A 20641-nucleotide genomic window follows, 5' to 3' on the forward strand; every position below is an offset into this window, starting at 1 on the left:
GTTGGACATCGACACCGCGATAGGCCAGAAGTAGCAGGAGGTGGGGGGTGTGATAGTTGTTTTATATGGCTAGACGAGTCCTACTGTCCAGCCGTGCTACCGATGCGTTGTATCGTTCACGTGCTGGATAATTGGCCGTGTTTCAGGTTGCCCGTTTCGCTAAGTGATCGACGCATCCCCAAATATATTTCGTGCCCACTTAGCCCTCCTCACCATTAGCCTGCCTGCCAGCCTTGTCCGGGGATCTATCCATTTGAAGCTTAGGTGGTATGTAACGGCTATCTAATCGATTATCGCTCTGCCTGACCTCGGGAGACGTAGTAGTACTGTACAGTAGGGCCATTCATCAGTGTCTGGCCGTCTGGGGACTGATATGCAGCTTCGAAAGAGAAGCAAAGACATAACTGTTAGCCTATGCATAAGAAAAAGGGGCGTCTCACCACACTTCAAAATTGCGCTGCATCCTGTTGCGATGCTTTAGATAACACATTAAGCAAATTTGAAGACGTGTGGATATTTTTCATGCTGTCACATTGCTGCATAGTAAGTCCGACTTATATGGTTACCACTTACACATACCACACACCACACCAACCACGACCAAAGATTTACAAGGCCGTATTGAAACAACTGAGGTCGAGAATTTGTGTATCTTCTCGGCTTATTCATTACATTGGATTCTTATGCTGCTTCCGATGTGTGATAGACAATTCTCCCGATGTGATACTCATGGTTTATAACAATAGATCCTATTAAATCAAACAAACATGTGGCCCCCCTGGATTACCTACCCGGTTGCCTACCAGGTACCCACCTAAGTAGGCCTTTTAGGTATGTAGGTCATATGGAAGATTGGAATATTCCTAAACTCACAGACGATACAAAACATTGAATCGTATCGTTTAGTCCTCACCCTATTTATAGCATCTCATCCACGTGGACATTGATGAATACCGGGTAGAATCAAATCGAGAAAGATCTCGGTCAACCAGTAGATTTGATAGAGTTAGGCTAACTTGTTTCAACGATAATTTAGCTAACTGATGCGCCTAGTGCTCACTCACATCCAAAGAAACAAATGGCTACCTAGATAGGTTAGGCTGGCAGGCTGGTTGAGGTGCCCTTTGATGATATAATGTAGCTTTTATATCTGTACGCGTTGCTCCTGCAGGAATAGTCAGGGACTCAAAATCGGCAAATATTCATTCTAAAAGTCAATAATGACAACAAACCAGCATATTGTAGTGCTAGATAGTGTGATTGTTGTGATATTAGCAGTTACCTGGTTAATATTCAGGAGCTAACTCCCTGAAATCCCCTAGTCTTTCCCATCCAATAGCTACGATGGGTGATGTATTAGTACAATCCAATAGAAGGCATTTATTTTAATCGTGCCGCTAACCCCCTTGGAGAAATGGATATCCCTCCAAATTAGGCTCCTCTTATCCAATTGTAACCTGCAGTTAAGGTGCTGCATAAGTGAACACCAGTACTAATCAGGCATTACCTAGCATAGCACGGCCCCTCATAAGCCGACCCTGCAGGTGCCCCGGTGCTTGGTGGTGCTAGGTGGTGACTGCCCTGGGCATCTTGGGGTCCTGGGGGGAACTTCTCGAGATTTTTTTTTCTGGAAATTTGGTGCATGCGTCGTCCCTGAACTCTGAACTGAACTGGACATTACGAACTTGACATCGTTCATCGTTCTTCCTCCATCAACCCAATTCGCCTTTTCCTTGCCGCTCATTAATTTTTTATCGCCCTTTCTTCACGACCTTGTTCCAATTGCCAGCCGCTTCGTCGCTGCCGGCGTTAGGCTCGAATAATATTTAGTAAAGTGACAAATTACTAATGTTCTAGCCCTCCTTTATTTGTCCGCGTCTTGTACAATAACTTTTTTTTTTTAAAACAACCCTGGATAATCTTGAGGGGATACCCACCATAAGCACCGAACAAACGAACGAACTCGTCGCAACATTCGATTTGTAAACCCTTCATTTTCTGTCATTCCGGTTTACAAGTGCGACAACACGGTAGTTCTATTCCAGTGCCTTTTTCTTTTCCGGTGTGCACCTGTTCTCGACTTGGTATTCCCAAGTTACAATTACTACCTTGTTAGGTACTGTGAAAAAAAGGAAGACGGAGGCTTAGAAGGGGGTAATAAAAAAAGTCGAGGGGCTGCGCAAGTTACGAGCAATCGGCGCAATTTCGATTGAGGACCCATCAACGATATTTCCAACCTCATGCTTTCAACCCCAGCCATCTCGAACGTCGATTCTTACCACGACGAACCTTTCATACCTCCATCCTTCGCATAATCCCCGATTCCGTTACATTTGCCTCCCGGCCTGACGAACCTATTGATCCGTCGCGCACACATCCAATCTATCCGAACATCGCATCGACGAACCCACGATTTTATCAGTTTGTCGCAGCGGCGGCAGTATAGTCTAAGCACTCCTTACGAGGGTGTCTGGCTGTAACTCGTCATGGCTTTTCTCTTTAAATCTAAGAAGAATCAGGAGAGGAACGTCAATAGTCGAGATGGACCTCCTGGATCGGCACCCCAAGTGCAAAGCGCAGCTGGGCGCATCGTTAGAGAGGAGAAGGGCTCCCGATCAACCCCAACAGGCAGTTTGAATTCCTTTGATGAAGGAACACCAAGCCCAGATGCTGAAAAGTATGCTACTCGCCCAGATGGTGAGAAGTACGCTGTTCGCCGTGGCCAGGATCCATCACAGGCTCAGCAACCTCAACAAGTGAGCGACTTGCCTGTAAGTTCTTCCTTCTATTTGATTTCTATCCTAGTCCTCTTTGACTAGACGCGACATCCAGCACCCACCCAGCACATACCAGAAGAATTATACTAACGATCGTCACTCAAAAGTTTCGCAATGCTCCCCCACAGCAAAATGTGAATGCCTCATTATATCCTTGGTCGCAACGACGCTTAATACTTAATCCTGGCACACCTAGCCCTTTTCCTAGATATGGAGCAGCAGTCAACTCGGTTTCCTCTAAGGAAGGAGATATCTACGTCATGGGCGGTTTAATCAATAGTTCAACCGTCAAGGGTGATCTATGGATGATCGAAGCTGGAGGAAACATGTCGTGCTATCCGCTCGTCACTGCAGCTGAAGGTCCCGGACCAAGAGTTGGACACGCCTCTCTCCTAGTAGGCAATGCGTTCATCGTATACGGTGGCGATACAAAGATCGACGAGACGGATGTCCTAGACGAAACCCTCTATCTTCTCAACACTTGTAAGACATTGTGACCCGCCACATCCCATTTTTACCATCATTGGCTAACCGGGCTTTTCAGCCACGCGACAATGGTCAAGAGCTCTGCCGGCCGGTCCAAGGCCGTCGGGTCGCTATGGGCACTCTCTGAACATTATCGGGTCGAAGATCTATATCTTTGGTGGTCAAGTAGAAGGGTATTTCATGAATGACCTAGCAGCTTTCGACCTTAACCAGCTGCAAATGCCCAACAACCGGTGGGAAATTCTTAGCGAGAATATCGACCCCGGAGGAGCAATGCAAGGCAAGGTCCCGCCTGCCAGAACCAACCATTCTATGATTACCTTTAATGACAAGATGTACCTGTAAGTTTGAAAGGAAATAATGTTGCGATCATAAGTTCCCAAAGCTCACTATTACAGGTTTGGCGGCACCAACGGGTTTCAATGGTTCAATGATGTATGGTGTTATGAACCGGCAGCCAACAAATGGGTTCAGTTAGACTCTATTGGATACATTCCTGTCCCCAGAGAAGGACATGCCGCTTCGCTTGTCGACGACGTTATGTACGTTTTTGGTGGTCGTACCGAAGAGGGCGCTGACTTGGGTGACTTGGCCGCATTCCGGATCCCATCTCGCCGTTGGTATACCTTTCAGAACATGGGCCCGTCCCCGTCACCACGCTCTGGTCACAGTATGACATCCGTGGGAAAGTCGGTCGTCGTCGTTGGAGGTGAGCCTAGTTCGACTACCAGCCAGGTGAACGACCTAGGGATCGTCTATGTTCTAGACACTACCAAAATTCGATACCCCAATGACGCACAGATCCAGTCAAATACTCAGAAAGTGCAGCAGGCAAGGCGGCCGAGTGGCAGTGAAAATGCTATCGGCCATAGACAAGCTCCATCCCGTGAGGGCTCTGCTGGGCCGGATCCGAAGCGCGTGGCCAGCCCTAATAGTCCAACAAATAGCTCCGGCAAAGGCGGTACGGGTATGGACGTTAATGGGCCTCCTCCCATCAGCAACGGGATATCAAAGCTTCCAAGAGCTGCAGGAACCTCTACTCCTTCAGGACCTCCACCGCAGGGTCAGCTCCCCAAGCCCAATATCGACACAAGTGCGACTAGCCGCCGTACAAGGAATACATCTATCGAGCGGATAGAGAGGGAAGCCATTGGTACTGGGTCGTCTGGCATCAACAGCCAAAACCAATCCCCTATATCGCGGGAACCGATTAAGGAAGAAGTTCCAGTCGCTAATGGAAGACGAACACCTAACCAGCAGACCGCTAGAAGTGCTTCTAGGTCAGAGAATGCGCCGAGAGATGAGCCCAAACCCAAGCAGACACGGCAAACTCGTGGCCAGGGCTCCGTTGACAGCAATACAGAGCCAACTCTGAAGAGCGTAGCTGTCCGCCCAGCTTCTCCGCCTCCACCGACTAGGCAACCTAGTAACCCTCTGTCAAGAAGAGGGTCAAACAGGAACTCACAGACTGTTGCCCTCTTGAAGGAGCTCGATGCCGCCCGCAATCGGAATGCGTGGTATGCTTCAGAGCTAGAGTTAGCTCGTAAAGCTGGGTATATGTCTAATGCAACTCTTAGTCCAACTCTGGAGTCCCGAGCTGCAGAGACGTTCGATGACGATGACAAGCGGCTCATTGAATCGCTCTTGGCAATGAAGCAAGAGTTAGCTAATGTGCAAAGTGCCGTTGATAAGCAAGCAATCCTAGCAGCGAAACAGATTGCTGAAGTCGAGCGACAGCGCGACGCTGCAGTTCGTGAAGCTGTCTATGCTAAGGCCAAGATGGCAGCACAGACTGGGAGCGCTGCTAGCACACCACAGCTAGACAGCGAAAAGGAGATCGATAATGGTGACCGCTCTGCTGATCTCAACAAGAAGCTGGCGGCTGCGCTGAATGTTCAAAGAGATTTGCAAAACAGCCTTGCTCGAGCTGCAGCAGAACTCGAGGCCGAGAAGCGATCTAGACAATTATCAGACGAAACTCTCAGCGCTACTCAAAAGCGTATAGCCGAACTAGAATCGTACAAACAGCGCACATCTTCTGAAGTGGAACAATTGCGAGCCGAGTTACACATGGTCCAGCGCGAAGCACGAGAACAATCCGTTGCTAGTGCCGAGGCTCTCGCATCTTTGCAGCTTCTGCGCGTCGAGAAGGATGATTTTGAGAGCAAATATAACGAAGCCGTCGGCAGCTCCAAAGAACATAACGAGACTTTAGAATCCCTTCGAGAGGCTGTGGTTTCATCAGCGGATATGCGCGCTCACCTGGAGCGCAAGCTTGACGAGGAACGATCCCAGAGAGCAGCAATCGAATCCAAATTCAATAAGCTCAAGGCAGAACACGAAGCACATGCTTCAGAATTGGAGTCCCTCACTCAACGGTTGCGGGATGCGGAAGAACTCGCTGAGCGACATGCAGCGGAAGCAAATACCCATCGACTGGCACTAATTTCTGGATTAGAAAAGATCACCAAAGACCCAAGCAAAGCCAGTCAGGTCAACTCAGACCGTGTTGCAATCCTCCAAGGTCAAATTGAAGCAGCAAATCTACTCGTTAAGAAGTACCGACAGGAAGCTGATATTGCTTCGGATAAACTTCGAAGCGCTGAAGAACGGATCGCCGGACTTGAGGCATACCAGGAGCAGTCCAGCAGGGAAGGTGTATCGATCCGTCGACAATTGCAATCCGCCTTGAGGGAGACCCAGTCACTTCAAGCCTTGAACACGGACCTCAAGAATCAACTCGCAAACCAGCAACTCGAGACTAATGCCATAACTGTTCAGCACAACACCCTGAAGGATATATTGGCCGAAAGGGGCATTAGCCCGACTAACCTTGCCCGAGTTCGAGGCATGGGCTCCAGGACTAATTCCCCTGACCCCACCAGAGCCGGCGAGCTTGAACGACAACTTGCACAAGCTGTTGCTGCCCACGAGGAGACGAAACAGACTTTCGCTACACAATTTCAGGAATCCGAGGCTGCTTATCGCAACAGAATAGTCCAATTGGAGAATGATTATCAATCAGCTGTTCATTATGTTAAGGGCACAGAGAAGATGCTGAAGAAGATGAAGCAGGAGCTTGCGCAAGCTCAAAACGAGAACGGCCGCTTGAAGAACGAAAATCTTGAGCTAGAAGAGCGCTCTATCTCTCGTGACAATGCCGCGCCTGCTGATTGGGAAGCAGAACGTTCATCGCTAGAGAAGAAGATTGAGAGTCTCCAGGAACAGGTGAAGCTTACATCTGGGCAGCTTGAACGACAGCTAGTAGACCTGCGAAGTAAGCTAGATGCTACTCAGCAAGAACGGGACAGCACACTCAAGTCCCGCAACGATGCCGCGGAGCGACTAGCCGCGAGAGAAAAGGAGCTCGAGCAAATGCAACAAGAGAACGCCCTACTTGAGAAGCGAGTACAGGAAGCTGAAGAGAAGGTCAATTTGTTGCTGGACCAGGTAGAGAGCTCCGTCGATAACTACCGAAGACGCAGTCGCATGAGCACAGATCAGATGATCACCAGCACCCCGAGCGCAAATGGCGGCGGCATGGGTCATGCCCGTCAGGAAAGTTCTGAGGCTGAAAGTACGTACGGCGGCTTTGACAATGCTAGAAACAGCACTGCCCTGGACAATCTAGCCAATGAACTTGATCTGCTACGATCACATTGGGAGGCCACTAATAAGAATTATAGACTCTCAAATACCTTCGACTTCGAGGGAATAGGCACCAAGAAGGATGACGATGGTGTCGGCCTTGGTCTTAGCGAGAGTTTAGCTGACTGGAGAAAACGACTAGACACGGAAGAGCATGACAAAATAGGCACCGCCAAGAGTAATCATGCCTCGTGAATACTCGGAACGTAAACAACATCCCCGTCGCCATCATTTCTCTCATCAAAACATTTGTACATTCTGCGCGTGATTCCTGTAACGGCACCGATGTATTAACGCATATCCAATTACTTACGATTCAATCCCTTCGATTCCATCCTGTCCTTATGAACAATCTTAGGACATCCTTTTTGGAGCCTTATTACTATACTGGCTCGTGGGTTCACCTGCTGGCGTTCTCTTTTACCCTTCATGACACCCTTGTTTTTGTAATTTCCTTACGTTTTCTGCATCGGAGGCGGAATGAACTGTAACCCCCACGCGAAACCAGCCTATTCGTTGACACATGGAGGCCTGTTCCGAAGATATGACCGAACGCGATGCGCCCTTACGGAGTTGGTTTGGTTTGGGAATTATCATTCCTAGTTGTTAAAACGGTGGGAACGTCTGTATCAGACAGATATTTGTATCGGTGGAACCGCGCAGAATGATCAGGAAACATTAACCTCTTCCTAAAGCTAATGTACATTACCGCTGCCCACCGCTGATCGGTGTTCGAGCTGGCGACTAGGGAGGAAATAAAAAAAATGATACCTGGGAGAGAAGGCTGCCCGATGCCCTGCGGTGTAGGTGCACGTGGCCCCCTTCCTCTCTTATGTTAGAACATGACGATCTTGCGATAGTTGTGGGAATAGTTCAATCTTGATGAGGCTTTTAGCTTTTCGACATGCTGCTTGATGATGCTTGTTATTGTGACTTGAGGACCGCGATGCTAGTATGATTGGCCGTGAAGTGAAGACTGCCGTTTGCATAGATGAAGTTTTTTTTGTACTACTCAGTACAAACGGAAAAATGAGAGCATGATCTGCGTTAGTACCCTAAATGATATTTTCCCTGCCATACAAGGTCTTCAGTCATACCACCGAAATATAGAACACGACACCTCAGCCAGCTATGATGTTGCACACAAGTAATCGCTCAGTCATTACCTAGATAAGTAGAAATTCCCACGTCCAATATCAATCCACCTCATTTCGAGATGCTCAAGGCGTCTTATTAGGGAAACGAGCCCCTTGGAAGAGATCTTACTTATGGGGGATTCCCTGTAGAATCCGCCGGTAGATCCGACATCAATTCACTTATACGACTAGTTAAAGTCTATCAATACCTATCTTGTTCACTTTGGTATTGACGACCTCTCGTACCAGGTAGGTAGGTAGTGTTTGCTCGTCGAACAGCCCCCATAGGTGTGGCAGCAGATAATTACCAAGTCAGTGATGGGCATTCATAATAGATCGAGACATGAAGATCATTGCGATAACACTGACCTCCGAACTACTATTAACTTAATTTAGGACTACGGTCTTCCGCTAGGTGCTAGATAAATGTGTCCTGTCGAAGAACGAGCCTCCCCAACAAGAAACATGCATGGACCTATCTGGAATTTGGACGCTAGGAAGTAATGGACGAATACTGTGGCGTATGCACAAATCCTACTTAGTCAACGAAGGCTTCTGAACGAAACTGTATATGTATCTTTTCCTGTATAGCATCATACTCGCGAGGTTCTAGCTGTATAGACCATGAGGAAGAAATAGATAGATTCATCTAAGATTAGTCCTTTGTCCTTGTTCAACCGTCTACAGACTTAGAAGGCATAAGCGACGCTCAAATTCAAGAAACCAATACAAGTAGCTTAGAAACCGTCATGGATTTCCCAATCTGTCCATAGAATTACCTCTAGGACATGACCAAGGGTAATGATGCCAATAGATAGCGGACATGGGGTTGGGAACACATGTGACTCAACTTGCTTACCTTTATCTGCACCTTTTCTTGAATTATTCCTCAAGGGCAGATTTTTTGTCCTATTGGTAAGATCGACAAACTCCAAAATCCTTGAGGAAGTTCTGAACCGAGTTGTGTGCTTGCTATACCGTCTTGCAAGACCGCAATTATCGTCTCTAAATCCAATATAGTTACGATAATTGCTGCTCTTCCCGAATATAGAGGCATGCCGGCTAAGCCAATGTCTATCGGGGCCATGAGGCTATGCGTTGAAGCCAGGGTCGGTATTTCCATGGATATATTCGGTGTTAGAGCAGCCATGACTTTGATGACGATCCAACGTGTTAGACTTCTATCTCAACCAAAATTCATCCGTGTCGAATACGTCTACACTCGCGTAAGCCCTCGAAGTATTCGGCATATCGGCACTTTGCAGTCGTCCTTGTTATCGGTTATCCTGTACTCTGCGGGACCATGCTGAAAGGGGACAAATGCCGAATCGTTCGTCCACTCTGGTGATAGGGTCCTCTCCTCCGCCCACAGCAGCCACCATCCTCACTCCAACCCCAAATCTGTTGTAGGCCTGTACACGCCTAATAGCATTGTCGAAAGTTCGTGATCCTGAAATCCGTGGAAGAGTTCGTCTTGTAAGTCGATTGATAGTGTATTCTATTTTATCGTCAAGAGTTGCCAAATGAGCCTCATCCTAAGTTCTTTTTATATTCTACTTGATGTCTAATACCAACCGTGAACAGACTTAATTCTTCTTGAGTTTTGGGCCGCACAGGTGTCGTCCACTGACGATGTAGTCCCACGTCGTACCACGGGGGACTAGTTGTCTTACGATGGCTACCCCTTTCTGCGCCAGCGCAGTCTCCAGTTTCACCTATGGCCGCATAACACAGTAGATACATAACAACTGAAGCACGACGACTATTAATCTCTAGGCACTTACGATTGGAAAAGTCAAGATACATGATTGATTATAATATCTCTGAAATACACCTATACTGTTAGTATTGTTAGCATTGGAGAACTAGATGATTCATCTTGATATACTGAATTTCTCTTATTCTCATCGAGAATAAAAGAAAATGAAGGTTATCATCAGCCGCAAGTCTTCTTTCGACTTCACCCCTTACAGTATCTTCGTAGCACCGCAGAGTTTCGCTTGACCCTGTTGAAACTGATTGATCTCCGACGTCAGACTGCCTTCGTCGCATCGCCGGACGCGAGAGTGGGGCGTACGTACAGTGTTTCTCTCGCCTCCCTCAGATCAACACTGTCCAGGGGCTAAACTCCTAACTCCAAAACCCCTTCAATTAGCTTGTGTCTGAGAGCCTCGCCTAGCAAAAGCTTGGTATCACGTACCGTAGCATCAGCACTGTATCTCCAAGGTCGGGTACCGGCAAGTGGCTTGTCGGCGGTCCTAGCGCCCCAAGCAGGAATCTAGATCATATGACGGGATTCCCGCCCATCCTCTCTCTCTTCCCGCAATCCTCCTCGTGTCGTCGTGAAAGTTTCGGTTTCTCCCTTCCCATCATTTCAATTCTTCTGCTTACTATACGTTTGATCTTCAAAAAAACTAATCCATTTTACCCTGCGATCTGGTCATCGTATCCTGTCTTTTCCCTTCCGCCTTCCGGCCACAAATCCACACCAATTTACCGTAGCGCTGTCTTAATCGCACGAGATAATTGATCCATTCATTCAAACAAAACGAGAGAAACGAACAGAGCTAGCTGGTCTTGCTTCCGAAGTCACGGCCGGTCGATCGCTATCACGAGAAACACAAGCTAAATATACAAAGAAACCGACTATTACGAGCTAGCTGCCGTCCACGCACCCGTAATTCTCTAATTCGAGTAAAAAGATTTTCAAAAGTCGAGATGAAGACCTCAGCGATCGCGACCACCCTCGTAGCCGCCCTGTGCGCGACCCTCGCCAGCGCCGGCGTCGTCATCACGCCCATCCGCCAGAACCAGGTCGTCGACAGCCTGGCGGGAGACTGCTTCTTCGGCAAGTCGACGCCGTACGGCTGCGGCCCTCTCCGATCGTGATTCTTTTTCGCAAGAAAATCTCGCAACGTCTAATATGCCTGTTCCATGACCAGAACGAACAAATGACAAGCTATGAACTATGAGACCCGGACGAGATGGGATGGGATGGAAGAGGCGAAAGCGGCGCAGGACGACGTGCCTGGTCACGTCGGGCCCTCTAATTACCGCCGCAGAGAAACGAAATGGAGGAAACCTTTGATGTTGGGTTAATTTGAGTTGGGGCATCGTGGATCCCCGCGGACGAAGAGGAAGAGGAAGAGAGGGATTGTAGCCTCTGTTCTCGTCAACCGCCTCCTTACCCGTCTGTCTAATTACATGGCGCTTAATACCCTTGGGGGCGGTTGATGAGACCACTGCGCTGGTAGCAAGAGTCGTTTGTTCGTTTACGTTGTTGGGTGGTGGATTATTATTATTTCTACGTCGCTACGTTTACCGGGGAGGGGAAATTCAGCCTTCGTTTCTTGTTCATATCATCCCTATCTACATCTATATCTACATCAACAGAAATCTAAATGACGCACTTGGCTGCGGACTCATAGATCATACCAACGTCTTCTAATCTTTCAAATGAAAGATCTGATATCTATGTGCTGTGTCTCTGCACCTGTATAAGCGTGTATGTCTAAGGCACTAAAGTTTCACACATCGACTTGAAACTCGTAACACTTTAGCATCAGAACATAACACTGTATAAGAGCATATTTATAGAGCAACTTTGTATGGTATCACGTCCACTATCTCCCTCCTACGACGTACGTAATTGGTGGTATATGACAGGATATAAATTATAACCGACAGAAAACATTGCAGCGCAGCGCCTATTCCAAGACGTCCACCCCCCCTTTCCTCCTTTCCTCCTTTCCTCCTCTCTCCTTTCTCCTTCCTCTTCCATCCCTCCACCACGCACACGCACACCCAAGACCTCAACCCATCCAGCCCCGGCAGGCAGGAAGAAACAACCGAATTCACCAAGTTTAACTAACCTAGCACTTAAGCGAGTACTTAGCCGTACGATCGGCCGTCATAGCGCCCCACGAAGTCTCATCAGCAACAGACCCGTCCTCGCCGACGGCCTTGGGCTTCCAGCTCTCGTCGAAGGCCTCGAAGAAGAAGACGTTGAAGCCCCAATCGACCATGCCGCAGACGGCCTGGCTATAAAAAGTAGAAGCCTGCTTGGTGCCCGGCTGCGCGTTCTGGTACTTGTCGCCGCCCGTCGGCCACCCGGTCTCGCCGACCCAGAGCTCGATCTTGTCGGTGCCGCCGGCCTTCTCCTGGATGTGGCCGAAGGCCTGGAAGATGTCGTCGTAGAAGGAGCCGGTGGCGTTGCTCAGGACTTGGCCTTGCCAGTACGAGAACGCGTTCGTCAGCAGGATGTCCGCGTCGCCCGAGCTGACGATCGCGTCCGCCGTCCCGTCCGCGTACTTGTTCCACGAGTCCGCCGTGCCGATCTTGAAGGCGCCGCCCGTGGCCGACTTGACGTCTTGGATCTTCTCCAGCAGCTCCGGCCCCGTGAAGTTGCCGCGGTACAGCGACTCGGAGCCGACGGTGATGCCGTACACTTGGTCCTTGTACTTGGGCGCGTTGGCGACGACGGCGGCCTTGTCCGCTTGGAAGGACTCGTCGGTGTCGGGCCTGTTGGTGTGATTTGTTAGTTACTGATGCCCGGCTAGTTTTTGTACTGACAGCTATAATTGATCTTGCATCATATATAATGAAAATAGCATAATGTAACATACCAGATACCCAGGATAACCTGGAAGCCGGCCGTCTTAGCAGCAGGCAAGATCAGCTTCGCGACGTCGCAGTCGGAAGCGGCGTAGATGCGAACGACCTTGGTACCAGTCTCCTTGGAAAGAGCGGCGAAATCAGCCGTGTAGTCGCTAGTCGCCTTGCACGTCCCGTCCGCCTTCTTGTTGCCGAGCGCGAAGCCTAGCTGTCCAGCGGCCGAAGCCACGATAGGGCCAGTGGCCACAGCAGCCGAGAGGATGGTGGTGAAGCGCATCGTGTTTCTTTTTTCGAAAAATTAATCCCGTACTATTTATCCTTCAGACGCGTAGTTTCTTCGGGGGTATCTCTTCTATCGTATGCACGTTCCGCAAAAAATAGCAATTGGCGTTCAAAAGAGTGAAAATGGTGGAGCCGACGCGAAGGAATGGAAGCTCGACTGAACCAGCGGGAAAAAGCAAAAGGGAATGACGAATTTAGTTGATGGTGACAGTGACGATGATAATAAGAAAACAGGAGAAAGATGAAGTCGCTCCTCCCGCTGAAATTGGATGTTTCGTGCAGGGGTAAGTGCAATCAAAAAGGGGGACCGGCATACAGGGGTCTGAATGTCAAAAGTACCCATGTACCTATCATACTGATTTGAATACCCGAACCCATACGGCGTACAGTTTGAATCAATTACCTAAAACTTCACCAATTATGTAATTGTTTATCTTCAAATGATATTATATGATATTTTATTCGTAGAGAAGAAATATAGACCTATCTCATTCCACATATCCTCGAAATTTCTATTATGAGTCTATGGATGATAGCCTCTAGTTGTCTGATGAGCATCCCTCAGGATAAGAAATAATCATGCCCATGCAACTAGACCTTTGAAATGTGACCGCCCGCCACCGAAGGCAACCAGAAGACTTACTCGAGATGTGAAAAATGACAACCCAACTTGTTGACTTTTGATGCAATAGACCCATCCCAAAGATATGGAACCCAGATCAATCCCTCAATGGAGATACCAGCCGGGTGAACTGTAAAACCCCGATGCAAAACGCCGTAAATGCAATCGCCATGGTGACCTTAATATTTGTATAAATCCTCCAATCGAGATGAAAATGCATAAGGCTGCTGACCGAATCGACGCTCCTATGCTGTTTCCTCGGTAGCATTCCTCTTAGCTGCCGTATTTCCCGAATAGATTCTGAACTGGTAAAAGATGACGCAATCCTCAACGATAGTACCCAAGGATCCGAGAAGCCAAGGGATGGCCTTGATGATGTACGCCGGTTCCGGGGAATAGGTGAAGACGCTTAGGCCGTAGGTAAGATTACCGGTTAAAGATAGTAGGAAGAAAAGGAGAGCAAGGCCCTCGCAAGACTTCTCTCGATAGTTCTTGATGATCTGGGGAATACGGGCACTTTATTCGGGTTAGCACATATCAAAGAGCACGCGACCAATGAATCAAACACACCATAAATAGCAGATCGCACTCGCGTAACCTAACACCAATCCCAAAATAGCGACCGGCGTTTCGGTACTCGGTTCCTCAGGAGCGTCATCCTTATCCCAAGCACCGACCTTGTACGACACAAACCAGCCAGCGGCGCCGACAATCCAGATCGCCGCGACGCTCATGGTATTGTGTAGCCAAGGGTTGCTATCGGGGGTGTCATCCTCGCCTGTGACAACCCTCTTGATGGGGGCGAAGCCAGACTCCGTTCGGTGGATCGAGTGGCGACGGTGCGAACCCGGAAGGCCGCTCGACGACCTCCGGCGCGGTTGTAGTAGGGGCTCGTCCTCAGAAGCTTCCGATTGGGTTGACCGAGTTCGCTGGCGGGCCTTCCGGTCCTTGCGGGCGTTGAGGACGTTGTAGTACAGGGATTGCGTGATGAGGATGACGTCGGAGATGCAGAAGTAGCCTGCGAGCGCTGACGCTGTGGGCGCGAGTCCGGTTACGAGAGCACCTAGAGATAAGAGACAACGATTAGCGACAGGTCATATTCATATATATCGAAAGTCCGCAAGTCCGTACCCGAGAGGTTTGAAATGTCACCAAAAAGCCAGACAGCCAGAAATAGCATGGACAGGCCCTCAGCGCTCTTGGATCGGTAGTTCGTGATAAGTTGAGGAAGCTATCGCGTCATACAGTCAGTATGCGATAAGTCTCTAGTCGTAGAGCCACGAGAAGACATACAAGTAGGCAAATCCATGCAGTCAAACTAATGCTGCCGAATATTCCTGACAGGATTTCATTGGTAGAGAGGCCATGCGTTAGCGTCGTGTCGACGATGTTCGCCTCCATGGTCGCAGTAAGTTAAGAATGAAGAACTAAATGAAAAGATGGAAAAACGGGCAGGGCAGTTGGAACTTTGAGATTAAGGTTAAAGAGAGGAACATTGAAGTCAGCTTTGATCAGGTGGTACGCATATGTATGTAGGCTAAACCAGAAAGGTGGTCAGAGTCAGAGTCAGCTGGAAGTCTGTTTCAACGAGTTGGTGGTGGCTTCGAGTTTTCCCTTTTCGCTCTTTCCTCTTTTCTTTTCCCTTATCTCAGGTGTCCTCCGATCGTTAGTCGCATCCATCCAAGTGTGCAGCGTCGCACAAAGATAAGGACTGCATACGAGCCATACTACTGGCCAATGAGGTTTAGCGCCAGAGTAGAGCTGGTGCAGTAACAGTTCGTGCCTGCGCCCGCCGTGCAGCCCCGAGGTAAGCCAAGGGTCTCTGGGGGTATGGGGCTGACTCCGCAACGGATAGAGATGATAGACCAATGACGCAGTTGGCTTTTTGCTTTATTTCCTATTCGTGGCGCTGTATTCAACCAGTGCAGCCAGTGCAACTGCGGAATACCCCGTAATTCCACTATCTTGTATCTCAAGTATTGCCGATAAATTTAAGCTATGACAAACATCAAACCTAACATGTGCCTCAGAGTGAATCAATTTATCATTTATCTCGAATATGTAACTAATATTCAGAAATCAAAACTCAAGGTTAAAATATCCCGACGGCAGTAACCTTATCTGAGTCTTAAGCCGAAGTCTGATTATGTAGGGCGTTAAACGCCTGCAGCCGGTCGCCCACGAGGCGGCCTCCATACGCAGCAAATCAGGTGCGATGATCATGCGTGTTCCCTTGACAACCAAGTTCGTGCACATGCCACGAAAACTCACAATGCAATAGACGCGCATTGTTAAGTTATCACCAGTGACAATCAATTGTATTCATTCTTGTAACTCATATTTTACATACAATCTATGAAACAATAAGAAGAATCATTTTAGTTTTGAAGTATTATTAATTGTTATACCTAAACTGTCTTAGATCTCTGTCATCATGAGACTGAGTCAATCTACTCTGGCCTTGGGCTCATTCTTACTGCCAGGTGCGGTAGCATGGGGAAGTTAGTAACAAAACATCGATAACAATACCCGAGGCGATCAAATGGCTAGCTAACTCATTTTCAGGCTTGGGTCACATCACCGTTGCCTACATTGCGTCAAACTTTGTAAAGGACAGCACCACTACTTACTTCCAGGATATCTTGAAGAACGACACCGAGCATTATCTTGCCGGAGTAGCCACTTGGGCTGACAGCATCAGATACACAAAATGGGGACGTTTCAGTAAGAATTTCCACTTCATAGATGCGAAGGACACCCCGCCCGATTACTGCGGCGTCGACTTCGAGAGGGATTGCAAGGAGGATGGCTGTGTCGTGAGCTCGATTCAGAACTACACCTCCCAGCTGCTAGATGCGGACCTCTTTCCGTGGCGCAGAAGCCAGGCTGCCAAATTCGTGATTCACTTCGTCGGTGATATCCACCAGCCGCTGCATGTGGAAAATGTCGCTATGGGAGGTAACGGGATTCACGTGAAATGGGAATCGTCGGAGCTGAACCTTCACCACGTCTGGGACTCGAGCATCGCCGAAAAGATGTTGGGCGGTATTCACAGAAAGCCTTATGTGGCGGGATATGCGTGGGCTGCCAATCTAACCGAACAAATCAAGTCCGGCAAGTATGAGCTAGCTAGTAAATCCTGGGCCGACAACATCAGTCTAGATGACCCTATCGGCACCGCGATGGGATGGGCCAATGAGTCCAACGCTGTTGTTTGCACACATGGTAATTCAATCCCTGTTCGATTTATGTTTCGAGTTACAACAGAATAGCTGATATATTCCGCGCAGTGTTCCCAGAAGGTCCCAAGGCAATTGTCGGCCAGGAGCTCGCGGGCGATTACTATGAAAAAGCCGCCCCCGTGATCGAGATACAGGTGGCTAAGGCAGGGTACCGTCTCGCTACTTGGTTAGATCTCATAGCCGACAAACTCTCCGGTGCGGTCGTCGACGAACTATGAGACGAATTCCTTTAGGAAGGTTTGTTATGCTAGAACTGTGGTTTGCATAGATGTTATCAATGTCTGCGGGAATTAGGAATGAGGAATGGACTTTTTTGGAAACTTCGATTTCATTCACGTTTTAAGAGAATTCTGGATTGAACTCACCTTTGATAGTACTTGAAGTAATATATCTACTAGGCAGGCAGTGAATGCCATTAGCCGAGTCTTAGGTGCGGCCCGCGAAAATCCTCTAGTGTCTTCAAAGGCGTTCCAGTTGGCTTTCAAGCCCTCTTATTCCGTTAGACTCGGTACCTATGATGACCAGGGCATATAGAATACAAAACTTTCTCGAACTTCTTGGCGAAGGCAGTGATGTGAAATTTGACAGATTGGGGTTTCCAGTTGTCATATAAGAGCTTATTAGGAAGGCAGCTATGTTTGGTTTCAGGCTTAAAGCCAAGATAGAGCGACATAAGATAGAGTTAGGAAGAGTCTTGGCTGGCCAGGACGACTGCGATCGCATCCTCAAAATGGGCAATTCGACATTTCAATATGCCATGTCCTCGTCGGCACCGGGCCTTGGCGTTTCTTACGATCTCGGTCACAGATCAATACATACAGAAAATCCTATGCGATGCACTGCAAAAGGAAGCTTGCACGTGATAGCCTTGATCGTGAATCAGGGGTCTTGCCGGGTTTCACCAGGGCATTATGGGACATGCCTCAAACTCGGGTTACCTAGGGCCTAGCAGCTCCGGCCGTCGACCCTTACCCTCATTGGCATTTTGGATTAGTCAAACAGGAAAAACCGAGTAAACCGGCGCTTGAGGCGCCCAGAACCGGTTGTTCGTCTGACTCCGAGTCACAGAGACGCGGCACGCCGAAGCTGTCACCGACGAAATGGAAACGTATAGCCAGAGAAGATCAATCTCGTCTGAAGAGTAAGCATGCGCAATACCGTTCGATACCACCATTCGATTGCTATGTCGCACCGGCAGCCGCGCTGTCAAAATCTTGGATCAGTCGAATCCGGTCGTAGATCAGAGAGAGGGAGTTTGAGGCTCTTCGCTAACTTCTCTAAAGTGATCCTCATTACCAAGAGCGAGAAGATCTTCGGCACTGACTGTGCCAAGTAAACGTGAGGTATTATCATGATGTCCCTAAGGCTTTTGTTTCAATCGGACTTCATGTCAAACTGCCTAGAGTCGAGACGTCATTTTCATCCCAACTCAACTCCGGCTCTTCGTGAATGTTTCTCCTGTTTTCAACCTTAATGACTGTGCCCCCCGTAGTAATGCCCCGTGAAGACGGAGCTATGGTGTAACAGGCTCAAGCAGACCAATGGGATTTGTGATACCGAGGAAATTCTAGAATTATCAGGGGACATATAAGGAGCTGGGGCTTACAGGGGTGTTTCGCCTGGGCCTTTAGGTGGGATTCTTTTTCTCTTCAGCGCGCTTTGCCTATTGCGTCTCGTTAGATGCAGCCACTTGCTTAAGCGATCTGGGTCGCAGCCCAGTAAGGGAATCCCTCCAATCTTTCATTTAAGATTCTCGGATGAGATTGCCGACGAAGTGGTTGGCTCGTTGCTCGCGTAGGTAGTTAGGAGGTTGAGAACACCGCAATATCAAGGAGGTGAATAAGCTTCAACAGTTTCAGGGGCCTCTACTAGAAGAACTTTGGGGTTAGGCAGACCAATACGAGTTGATATCGCGAAAGTTCGCGATCCTCCTCATTAGCTTTGAATCAAAATTCTCCGACTAAAAACTTTCACTTTCAAGTTCGACAGAGGCGTGCCGAGTTCCGCTAAACGCATCCTCCCAGATACCAAAGCTCGTTATGCCAGTAAAGCACCCAATGCATCTAACAGATTTGAGCTCTCATCTATTATCGCACGGTTCGTGGAGATCGCTCTGATGCCGGAAATAATAACACGACCAAGATGCCAAGATCAAGAGATTCTTATTTCCTTAGTCGATCGAAAAGCCTCAATTGGGATTTTGGGAATGGATAAGCGCTCTGGTGGCACTTCTGAAGAACGGTTTGTTAAAGTGGCTATTCTATCCGGCCTTGGCAAGAGATCAACATCTAGATCGGATTTATTTTGCATTGACGTTTCTTCACAATGTCTCAACCTCGACTCCAACATGGCTCGCCGGGTGACAAGGGGCTTCCAAGGGGAGCAGGGTTTCTATGCGTCCCCAGGCCAACTACGGTGACAAATACTCGAGGTCATCTTGATAATGTACACTTATTCGATTAAGCTTGTTTTTTTACATCACCCACAGCGGGTCCGGATAGATCAGGGAAAGTAGATCCCATGTTTGGACGATGGTGATAGACACAGTCTGTTCGTTATATCATACTTGGGCATACGTATGTCACCTATGCATGAGCTTAAGTAACATATTCATAACGATTGAATCCTATCATCCGCTTACTCAACAACAATTGATACCTGGATGCGGACTCACCGTCTTCATTCTCATGATAGCGCATATCCATCTAATAGAAACCACGAATATTAAGCATATTACCTACCTACCTACCTACCTACCTAGATAGGTTACCTAGATCTTAGAGGAGCTAAGCTATTCGTTTCGTATCCAACGTCAAAACAATGGATGAGTTTGATGGGCTATACCATTCCAAAGGATCTGCCATCTGTACTTAATCGATAAGTGACCATTGCAACTAGGTAATTTGTCCGCCGTCCGAAGTAATATCTCGCTGGTAATAATATACGACATATATGATTGGCCGAAAATCACTTAAAGGAGACTATAGTACATCGTTTAGGTATCTGGTATCTTTATTAGCGCTAGCTAGTATGCCGCACAGATCCGCGCTTAATTTTTTTGTCGGGATGTTTTGCCTCAGAATGCTCCAGGGGGCCGAAACTCAGCGTGCTTGATCTTCTGCAGAAAGGTGGACTTTCATTGGCCGAATCCTTGAAAAGGTGGAGAGTCTGCGACGTATCGAGCCGCAAAGCCAAATGGCCGCTTGGCTGACCCACTTCAGCTTCTTCGGTCCTTAGCTGGCCGAAGCCTTAGCGCCCCCTTCTTCAACTTCTTCCACTACAACCTTAATGGGACTTTCCCCGGAATTGCCATTGCAATACATTCACCACTTCTGGCACGCGACGATGACTTACATACAGTCCAAGCGGTTCTATATCCCAATCTACAATCGATTGGTTGATCATCGTCTTGAAGAGGCGCAGTCGTCTATGCTCAACTCTCATGAAGGTGTCATCTCAAGTCTGACAGGTCCAACTCATAGGACCAGCTCGACGTCGAGAGACGAATGTAACATCAGATCTTCACGGAAAGCTATGTACATTCTACTACAATACCTATACTGAATTACTCAGAGGTTGGCAACATATAAAGTAGTTAAACGTCGAGATTACCTCTTACGTCCTTAGTCAAGTCAGCTACTATAGCTAGGATACAACATCCGTTGCAGATCCTTCACTCAATCCAGCCTCAACTCCATCCGCAGATTTGAGCCGCTCCGAGGAGGTGAGAAAGGACCCTGGGGAGGCCCTAAGCAGCCCAAGGCAAGATACATACAAGGTGTATGTACACTCGTATTCGACGAGGATCGTTTAAGCTTCTCCCCCATGCACATA

The 20641-nt window shown here is 48.3% G+C and overlaps 4 protein-coding genes across 4 annotated transcripts; 2 read left to right on the plus strand and 2 right to left on the minus strand.

Moving 5' to 3' along the window:
• The first annotated feature begins 2115 nt into the window (after positions 1-2115).
• On the plus strand, positions 2116-7219 carry F4807DRAFT_343744 (uncharacterized protein). Its single transcript, XM_047995397.1, has 4 exons — positions 2116-2771; positions 2885-3260; positions 3322-3604; positions 3662-7219. The coding sequence occupies exons 1-4, from the start codon at positions 2487-2489 to the stop codon at positions 7104-7106; spliced, it is 4389 nt and encodes a 1462-aa protein (XP_047857162.1). The 5' UTR covers positions 2116-2486; the 3' UTR covers positions 7107-7219.
• A 4371-nt stretch (positions 7220-11590) lies between these two features.
• F4807DRAFT_343772 (glycoside hydrolase family 17 protein) lies at positions 11591-13037 on the minus strand. Its single transcript, XM_047995398.1, has 2 exons — positions 12673-13037; positions 11591-12568 (listed from the first exon to the last, which is right to left on the minus strand). The coding sequence occupies exons 1-2, from the start codon at positions 12936-12938 to the stop codon at positions 11920-11922; spliced, it is 915 nt and encodes a 304-aa protein (XP_047857163.1). The 5' UTR covers positions 12939-13037; the 3' UTR covers positions 11591-11919.
• A 347-nt stretch (positions 13038-13384) lies between these two features.
• F4807DRAFT_413863 (PQ-loop-domain-containing protein) lies at positions 13385-15180 on the minus strand. The gene is made up of 4 exons (XM_047996912.1): positions 14859-15180; positions 14697-14796; positions 14136-14628; positions 13385-14081 (listed from the first exon to the last, which is right to left on the minus strand). Exons 1-4 carry the CDS (start codon positions 14964-14966, stop codon positions 13811-13813), a joined length of 972 nt encoding a protein of 323 aa, XP_047857164.1. The 5' UTR covers positions 14967-15180; the 3' UTR covers positions 13385-13810.
• Positions 15181-15999: 819 nt separating this feature from the next.
• On the plus strand, positions 16000-17371 carry F4807DRAFT_472183 (S1/P1 nuclease; the record flags this gene model as incomplete). Its single annotated transcript, XM_048002996.1, has 3 exons — positions 16000-16066; positions 16131-16790; positions 16856-17371. The coding sequence occupies 3 exons, from the start codon at positions 16000-16002 to the stop codon at positions 17023-17025; spliced, it is 897 nt and encodes a 298-aa protein (XP_047857165.1). The 3' UTR covers positions 17026-17371.
• Between the last annotated feature and the right edge of the window lie 3270 nt (positions 17372-20641).

The sequence above is a fragment of the Annulohypoxylon truncatum genome (genome assembly GCF_022578515.1).
Source record: "Annulohypoxylon truncatum strain CBS 140777 unplaced genomic scaffold F4807scaffold_6, whole genome shotgun sequence".
In the NCBI taxonomy this organism is placed as follows: domain Eukaryota; kingdom Fungi; phylum Ascomycota; class Sordariomycetes; order Xylariales; family Hypoxylaceae; genus Annulohypoxylon; species Annulohypoxylon truncatum.

Excerpts from the sequence above, each read along its gene's own strand:
- F4807DRAFT_343772 (XM_047995398.1), bottom strand. The coding sequence starts at position 12,938 with ATGCGCTTCACCACCATCCTCTCGGCTGCTGTGGCCACTGGCCCTATC. Across the intron at positions 12,569-12,672 it reads CAGGTTATCCTGGGTATCTG|GCCCGACACCGACGAGTCCT; the intron begins GTATGTTACATT and ends TCACACCAACAG.
- F4807DRAFT_343744 (XM_047995397.1), top strand. The coding sequence starts at position 2,487 with ATGGCTTTTCTCTTTAAATCTAAGAAGAATCAGGAGAGGAACGTCAAT. Across the intron at positions 2,772-2,884 it reads AACAAGTGAGCGACTTGCCT|TTTCGCAATGCTCCCCCACA; the intron begins GTAAGTTCTTCC and ends GTCACTCAAAAG. Across the intron at positions 3,261-3,321 it reads CCTCTATCTTCTCAACACTT|CCACGCGACAATGGTCAAGA; the intron begins GTAAGACATTGT and ends CGGGCTTTTCAG.
- F4807DRAFT_413863 (XM_047996912.1), bottom strand. The coding sequence starts at position 14,966 with ATGGAGGCGAACATCGTCGACACGACGCTAACGCATGGCCTCTCTACC. Across the intron at positions 14,797-14,858 it reads CTGCATGGATTTGCCTACTT|CTTCCTCAACTTATCACGAA; the intron begins GTATGTCTTCTC and ends ATGACGCGATAG. Across the intron at positions 14,082-14,135 it reads AGTGCGATCTGCTATTTATG|TGCCCGTATTCCCCAGATCA; the intron begins GTGTGTTTGATT and ends ACCCGAATAAAG.